This window comes from Notothenia coriiceps, unplaced genomic scaffold (assembly GCF_000735185.1).
Source record: "Notothenia coriiceps isolate Sejong01 unplaced genomic scaffold, NC01 NC01_scaffold00021076, whole genome shotgun sequence".
NCBI classification, from domain to species: Eukaryota; Metazoa; Chordata; class Actinopteri; order Perciformes; family Nototheniidae; genus Notothenia; species Notothenia coriiceps.
The window spans coordinates 13,246-22,189 of NW_011353777.1; the positions used below are offsets into that span (position 1 = coordinate 13,246).

At 41.2% G+C, this 8,944-nt stretch overlaps 1 protein-coding gene across 1 annotated transcript; it reads right to left on the minus strand.

Moving 5' to 3' along the window:
• Nucleotides 1-4,146: 4,146 nt before the first annotated feature.
• On the minus strand, nt 4,147-8,595 carry vrtn (vertebrae development associated). Its single transcript, XM_010780009.1, has 3 exons — nt 8,437-8,595; nt 7,437-7,758; nt 4,147-7,026 (listed from the first exon to the last, which is right to left on the minus strand). Exons 2-3 carry the CDS (start codon nt 7,746-7,748, stop codon nt 5,272-5,274), a joined length of 2,067 nt encoding a protein of 688 aa, XP_010778311.1. The 5' UTR covers nt 7,749-7,758; nt 8,437-8,595; the 3' UTR covers nt 4,147-5,271.
• Between the last annotated feature and the right edge of the window lie 349 nt (nt 8,596-8,944).

Sequence of the window (8,944 nt, forward strand, 5' to 3'; positions counted from 1 at the left end):
ATTGTGGTTCCTTCACGTTGCTTTGCCTCCGTTGCTCGCTTCGAAAGTTGAGAAAAGTTCAACTTTTCAAGCGTTGACGGAAGCGCCAGCCAATCAAATAATATGCCAGTACAAGCTCTAGCCAATCAAACTGCGTGCTTGTGTGTCCAGGCCGGGAGATGAATGTGATTGGTTGTTGGTCGCACACCAGACACGCCCACCGGCAAGCTTCAATGCAACGCTGCCTTGTGGACATACCAGGCTTGTTTGAGACGTGTTGCGGCTCGCCTCGAAAGTAGACGAGAATAGCCGATCGCAGCCGGGGGATTTCTCAAAAAGCTCGCCTGAAGTCGGACAGCTCCGAGTCGGCTTCTTTTTCTTCTTCGCCTTCTTCTTCTCTCGGTTTTTTGGCGGATTGCAAACAACTTTAAGGTGCATACCGCCACCTCCGGAGTCGGCTTGACTCGGTTTGCATTTATAAAGAATGCACACATGTGTTTAAGGAGACTCTAGTGTTCATAGGGGAAACATTTCAACTAATAGATATCATCATGTCACTTATTCATTATTTATTTTTTTCTGATGATTGTATGTTTTATTATGCAGTTTGGTTATGTGCTCATTTGTATAGATTTCAAAATCATACAACTGAACATTGAATATTGCCAGGTTAAAAAACGGTATCCCATGTTGTAGACAAATAAGAGTCAAAGGTTTTTACAGAGACAATTTGTATTAATTGGAAAATACTGTCAAAAACAATGACAAAAAGATGTTGCCATATTTATTAGGGGTATAGGAATTCACCTATGGAACATTTCAGAAGAAATCCCTCAGCAAAGAAACCTTCAGAGTTTGGATAAAACCAGAAAGTTTGGTGTATATACAGGTAAGTGCTACTGAAGTTGAGATTTCTTGCTCAGGCATGAGGGAACTTATTTTAAGAAAACAGCCTTTAAAAATATACTACTGAAAGTCCCATATTTTGTAAGACACTTCAGGTGAATAGGGTAACAATGTTTAAATAATAAATACAACCATGAAACTTCCCCAGTTGATGCTTTATATTAGGACAATTATTTGTTGTACTACAAGTTTTCTTGCTATAGCCTACCTGTTTTTGCCTGGAGGGAGGTCTCTGAAAGTGGGCTTATTAAAACATTTTCAGTGTGCCGATGTTCTTTTTCATTTTGTTTACAAGTTTTCTGATATTTTTAACTATGCAAATGAGGACTTATCTGATTCTAACTTTTGAAAGAAATCTGCAGGCGCAAACAGACAATTAGTTAAATAAACACCTAAATGTGTTTTGGGTTTTTTCTTTTCTCTAGTCTAAATATAGACGTGTTATGGTAGCAAAATAACCCAAACAATTGTAATGAGTATGATGTTGCCTGTAGTGTCTTGTCTTAATAAACTTAACAAATCTAAATAAAGGGAAACAGTTTGGATGGTTCTGGATTGAATTAATCCCTTACTAGATATCATGTCTCTTCTTTATTTGTTGTTTTGTCTGTACCCTTTAATCCGTCATTAAACAATTTGATTCCCCAGACGTTATCTGGTTTATGCATTACTGGCTGCGATGTTGGATTATGTTCATTAATGTAGTTATCACCAGAGAAATCTGCACTGCACAGCCTGAGCCTTACAATAACACATTGATTTCCTGTCCAAACTAAAGTGTGTGTATCAAGGCTTGCCATGGAAACTGTCTTATGAAGCAAACCACTGCCATCTAGTGGACAAACGTTCTCTATGCTTGGATACAGCATAAAAAAACAAGGGACATTGTACATTGTTCTAAAACACATGAAGGATTGCAACATTTCTTGTCATGAATGGTCATTATTTTCTTCTCAATTTGGAGAGAGGAGTTTAGGGTACAAGTGCATGAATAGATATGAATATGTTCACAAATATTTCAGTCTAAAATTGCTTTGCATTTTTATTTCTCTCCTCCATACTTTACCAAGACTAAGGTCAAATGTTTGAGTTCTTCGGAGTTCATGCCATTGCCCCTTTCTGAGGCTAATTGGCAGCCGACCGCACGCTTAAAGCGTCCCACAGGTCTGTTTTGTTTACTGAGAAAATTCAGCATCCTTGAGATGTCTCTCTGCTTTATCGCTCTGTCTTTCTGAAGCAACTGCAGTATGCTAATCCTTGAAGACTTCCGCTCCCACCTGCCAGCCCTCATTATTTTCATGCTATTGTTGAGATAAACAGAGTAGAGTAGCTCTGCGCCACTGAGATTTCCTCCTATCATTCAGTAATAAAGATGGAGATGGCAAACAGGAGAGAATACTTATCAAACATTTGCTAGGGCCAAGGTCGAGGTTAGAAGACACTGATCACATGAGGCTATGAAATTAAATGTTTAAGTTTAGAAAGTAAATTGTCTGACATTCAAGTTAATTCAAGTGGAACAACATACATATTACCTTTAGTACAATTATGTAAATCTATACCAAATACTACGTACTCATGTTAGTTCTACACCTTATTGATCCTTCTGTAAATCTGTTGTGTTAACCTTGTGAGCACGACCAATCATTTTAGCCGGCCTGGCTAAAATAACTGGATGGCCTACCTGCCTTCAGCCTTCCATCTGTGCACAAACTTATCTCGTGCCCTCATTGGTCATGTGCGCCTTCCTGTGTGTTGGAGGAGGGGCTCTGTAAGGAAGTGGCAGATTTTTTCCGTTTGTTTATTTTCAAATTCTAGCGCACTCGAGCTGGTTTCTCCAAAATGACATAGGCCTACCCAACCTTTAATGAAACAAATACAACTTTAAAAGCACTTCAATACTCACACTCTATGCGTTGTCGTTCATAATCATGTCTCCTACTAGCTAAGTGGCATTTTCACGAAAAACTAGGGTCCTAGGAGTGCGGTCCCAGGACTGCGGTCCTGAAACTGCAGTCTCCGACGCTGTAGTTTCATGCTACTCGCAGTTTTCGGTTAAAAGATACCAGAATCTAATTTTGAAGAAACTACCGAAGTGTCAACAACCCTTGACGTCACGCTGAGGTGGCCTATCACGTAACCTCATGGCGGTGGTCAAAAACAACTACGGTATATGAAAGCAAACAAACGTGTAACATTAACACTTACCTCTCAACTGCTCGAAGTTTGTGTAACATTTACATACATGGTTTGGGGCAATTTTAAAGGTAATTCGAGAACGTGTTACCAGCAACAAGCTCCAGCAAATGTCACAGTCCCTCCGTCATTTCTTGACTTGCTGCTTCGAAGATAAATGGTGTTGCTTTCAAGTGCTGTTGGAAATGTGAGATCATGAACACTGTCTGACGTAAACAAATAATTGTAAAACATATTAGTCTGTTTTTGTCATTTTGGGGTGTAACCTCACACAAACGGGCCATATAGGTAAACACTGAAACTCTGTGGCTAATCCCCTGCTTTGGTTTGAATGGATCCACCCTGAATAAACATAAGCCACTCGAAATGTCTGCAGACACAGTAAGTGGTGCAGTCAGTGGTATCACGATACACCCCCTTACTTCTCCCTACACTTCTTGCCCTCCCCCATAAACTCTTGGATGTGCTTGGCCTTATCTCAAACACCTACATCTCCATGAATACAATTAACCCCTTCCCCCTTCACTCCATCCCAACTACTCTTGACCATTACCTTCATTAGCATGAACACAATTGCTAAATGGAGAAAAGGCAGTGAGCAAAAACTCAAGTCAAACAGCTGATTTCTAGTCTTAACATGCTGGCTCGGTTTGACCTCCCTTTTTGCCCATTCGGATCTGGTTACACTGATATTGTTCTTTATCTTTTGTACAGCACACATGTACACATGAATTCACTTGGCAAGGCCAGGCGTGTCCTTTGGGTCATAAACTATGATCATATACTGCTGACTTCTGTTCAATTAGTTAAACTGCCCATTTTATCTCACCCAGAGAATCAAATCAAGATGCAGTCGCTGAGGCATGAGATTAGAAGGAAAACCAATTGTTTCGGGGAAATTAAAAATGTGTTTTAAAATGTAAGATATTGGGGAGCATAAAACAAATGATTGCCTTAACAATTTGTCAGACATGGCCTGTGTTAATGAGCTGCCATGAGAAAATGGCATTAAATACCACATAATGAGAACATTTCAAGCAGGACTGAAGCAAAGGGATGATGCTTGTGGATGGTTTATTGTTATACAATTTAATAGCATATATTTCTTTAAGCACTGAATGAATATGATGAAGGCTACAAGTACCAACTTAGGAGATGTAATTGAGGGAAATAAATACAAAAAGGTAAAAATTATAAGAATCTGTGATCTATTATATATGGTGGTCAAAAGTGTGTTTGTCTGTGTGGAGACTGGATGTAAGACCATGAACAAACATATTCCCAAATATTAAAAAGAAAAAACAGGTCGTTTTGGAATGAAGGATAGTACAAAAAATAAAACATCTTCATTTATATTCAGCATTCAAGTAAATAAAAAAAATGTAAACATCTTTCAAAAATAGAATTGTTGGAAAATTCTAAATTAAACCGAAGGTGCATGATACTTAGGAAATACATTCAATACTGTGATGGGAACCATTTCAGTGCAAATAGAGTGTGAGAGTTGCAAAACCCATAGTTTATATAATGCTCTTCAAGAGAAGCAAACATTCATTTGGAGACAACCACCTTAAACTTTGGTGCAAACATTTGTGAATACATGCAATAATTGAGTAAAGAAAATAAAAACACTAGAATCCTGTTTCCAGAGATATGAGACAACTCATCTTGTATAAAAAAAGCTGACTGAGAGAAAACAAAATTAAACAACCAGAAATCTCCCAGATCAATAGCAAAGACATCAGCAAAACAAATCATACATTTAAGCATTAACAATGTTACCACAATGAAAATAGAAAAAAAGGACCCTGAGTACAATGCTAAGCAAGGAATAAAAGAAAAATGGCTTCAAACGAAATCCACTAAACAACAGCTTTGAACTGCCTTTTGCCTGGAGGGCGTCATGCAGGGTTTAAACTGACCCACGACTCAGTCTCTTTTCACACACGTGCAAATGTCCACGAGGGAGGAATGAGCTGTGTTGGTGGGGCACAGGAAGGACACAATGCATTTAAATGCTAAATCAGTGTGCTTAACATTCTTTGAGAACATGAAACGATGAACAATACCGGTAGGTGGTTTGTTTACAGTGAAATGCACAGTGTTGCATGTGAGATTTCCTGGGCCAAGAAGTTCTTTAACAGAGCTCTTCATGATCCTTCTGTAAGATCATTTCAATTGCACAAATGGCTACCCTTGAACCAGCGACACCCCGTGATGCAAAGCTCGCTTCCACATGTAATATGTTGAGCGTGGGGTGAAGGGGAAGTAAGACCTGAACTCTTTGAAAGAGGGGAATGATTTCTCCTCGAAGCGTCGCTGCAAGAACAGCTTAGCCTTGGCCTTGAAGTTTGCCAGAGCCACAACGTCCATTGCAAACATCTGCTCGTCCACGGGGGCCTTGCTGTGAAAGATGTGCTGTGAATGTGGGGCATGGAAGGAGGGTATGGGGTTTCTTTCTAGATATTTAGGACTCTCGACAAATGGGAACACATTTTTATCAATTTTTATCTCCATGATTTGTTTTTCTGGTACCGTGTTCTCGATGATCACGGGGATGTCGACCTTATCGTTCTGCATGACGATCTTCTTCTTGCCGGTCTGACTGTTACGCCAGAGCCAGTAGAAGCAAGGGGACATGGATGGGAACTTGAGCTTGAACTTTGTCAGGGAACATCTGGACTTCTGGACATGCAGCTTTGCAGCATCTCTTAGCTGTTTTTTACTCATGTATGCTAGCCTGAAACTCCTGTGTTTCCACTTGCTCATTCTCATTCTGGGAACGAAAGCTTGGTTGAGGTTAGGCAGAACCTGCAAGAGACTTTTTGGACTTTTGTCGGCATCGGAGCTTTCCTCACTGCTACCCATGCTTCCTTTGTAACCTCTGTTGAACATCAAGGCTTCTCTCCTCCAGTTGTAGTAGGTTGATCTGGAGATCCCGGGGAAATTACTCTTGAAGATCCTGAAGGGGAGGGAGGCATTCATGGCAATGCAATTTTGCAGACAGCGCTTTGCTTCCTGCATGTGTGCTACATTCTGGGCCCGCTCCACATCCAGTTTGCTCAGGCCGAGGCCAAACATATTGGCCAGGCTGCCTTGGTGGTCCAGCTCATCATGCTTCGCTTCAGGCGAAGACCAGGCGTCTTGCTCTGTGTTTTCTCCAGGACTAATCTCTCCATTTGATGATGTTGAGGAGAAGTTTCCGCCGGATTTCAGCAGCTCGTGCTTCCAGTTGTAGTACGACGACCTGGAGATTTCAGGGAAAAACTCTTTAAACTGTTGCAGAGGAATGAGCCTGCCTTCCAAGTAGCAGGCTTGCAGGAAATATTTTGCCTCGTACCTGGCTGCTGACTTTTGGCAGTGCTCCTGCGTTTGCCTCTTCCAGCGGTAGAAGGTCCTCTTGGTGATGTTGTACTTGTCCTTCAGACCCGGGTAAGAAAGCTGCAGGTCCTGGTTCAGGAGCTCCTCGCTCTTGGTAGGCGAGACACTCTTCTCACTGTCAGGACTTCCAAATGTGAGGTCACATGTCTGCACTAGGGCCACAAAGTGGTTAGGCTTGAAACCTGAGTCAGGCTGCATCTCACCAGACCACATGATGTGGAGGGTTGCTGGCTCACAGTTTTTAGGCCAGATCCTTGGGCGAATGAGGCGGTTGAAATAGGGTCGAATCTTAAGGTTGAACATGGGGTAGATCGAGTAGATTTTAAACTGCAGGACTGAGGACAGGGCGTACACGTGCCACATGTTGGCGTAGGAACCGGGGAAGCAGGAAGCTTTGACATCTGCATCAAAAATGGCCTCCAAGACAGTTGCAGGCAGGTTAAGCATGTCCTCAGACTCTTCAGCGCAGAGGCCAAAGCGAACAGCCTGCAGCATCACTTTTGAATCTATCATCCCAGACAGGTAGTATCTCTTCCACAGCACCATTTCCAACACTGTTCGTACCTGTGGGGGACAACAATACAACAATATTTAGCCTGCATGTAAAAACAGTCTGGGGCTTCCGTAAATGCGTTTTTTCTTGTTTTTCCGCATGTCTACAGAGTAAAAGAAGTCTTGACACATATAATTGAATGGCCATGTTTCATAACAGCAACAACTATATCAATCATCCTTGGCACAAATGTTGCTGTACAATTTAGACACATTTCCAATACTTACAAGCAAATTAATTTGCCCTAAAACCTTACAATTTAAAACACTTTTGGAAAAAGTGTTTTGACCAAAAAGTGCGTGTTAAAAACAAACATGACTGAATACAACTGTTGTGATTATATAGTTTGATGATGTTAAACATGTTTGACAACTTGAAATGAATCATTATTATTTACAGATTATTAACCACCACTGCTCACCTGTAGCTCCAAACTAAGTCCATTGTGGCCCACTAACAGCATGCTAACAGCATCAAACAGCAGGTTGCCCTCTCCTTTGCAGTTGAGAGGCAGGAGGCCCATGGGAGCATCGGCTGGGTACAGGCCTTGAGATGTGTAATCCACGCCTGCCCAGTCAGGGAAATCCTGACAGGGTGCCTCGGGGAGCAGGAAGGGAGCGAGGACCTGGTCCACCTCCAGAGCCACTCTGGTCAGAGCATCCAGGCCGGAGCTCTCTGTGGCCTCCTGCAGCTCCCCCAGAACAGAAAAAACGACCTCCTTCCTCTGAATCATAGCTGGGGATCTGATGAGAGCAGGAGAGAGGAGAGAGGAAAGTGGAAGTGAAGGACAATGGAGGAGAAGAGGGAGCTACTGAGTAGAAATGAAGTAATTTGAAAAAAATCAAGAATAGGCTTAGGAAATGAGTGCATACTTAAAAATGTATCAGTAGAAACGATTACGTAAATCTATCCAAATTCAAACAACAGCTGCTGCTTAATCAGGGTTCTGGGACAGTTGTGTCTTATTTTGGTAAAAATAAACATCTGATATGTTCTCCTTCTTATTTCACACGAATAATTCACATACAGTTAAGAAGTCTCTTTGTAAACGTTGTGCCTCAACAAATAACATTTAATTAAAAAGACGTGTCATTTTAGTTAAAGTCTGTTTTTATCATGAATTATTGTGTTATTTGAAACTAAACTAAATCAGTTCCACTCCAAAATCATTGTCACAAGGCCTACTTTAAACTGCACCAAACACACAAAACAGACACAAACAGGCTAATAAATTGCGTAAAACCACGCAATTTATTAGCCTTGACCCATACTCAACTAAAACTTCGATATTTACGCTCAGGTAAAGTTGCCAAGTTAGCGACCATTAAACAGAACATAAAACAAGCATGTTGATTCAAAACAACACTTTACTTCTCATTATTTGTAACGTAAAACAATATTGCAAACAATTGTATTCCTACCTGAGCGTCCAGAGATTATAACAACAAAAAAAGGAGACTTAAATGAAGTCACGGAGGGTTTCACAGCTGATACTGTTGATCTCTCTCTGGGAGTTTATTCCATTGTGTACGTGCTGCCTCAGTGTCCTGTCCTCCCGTGAGCACTGGAGATTTTGGGAGTGATAAGCAGTACCTCCCTTCAGGAAATTGTTAATCGTCGATTCTCTTTTTTGTCTCTGCGTCTATAGACACCTCCTTCAGTCCCTCCCCCTCCCCAAGTAGACTGCAGCCAGGGTCAATTTCAATGTGAAGTGTTAACAAAAGCCAATGTGTCAGGAGCCATCAGAACACAGAGGCTGCATTGTAAGTAAACAGGTATCGGCAATGTTAAGTTTTAACAACACCTTTATGCTTTTCCTTTGTCAAAGCCAACTACAAATGTCAACAGTTCAGTTCCAAGGTTATTTGTAAAGAAAACTATCAGGGACCTTTTTGCCTCATCAGTATACAAATGTGGATTGACAAACAC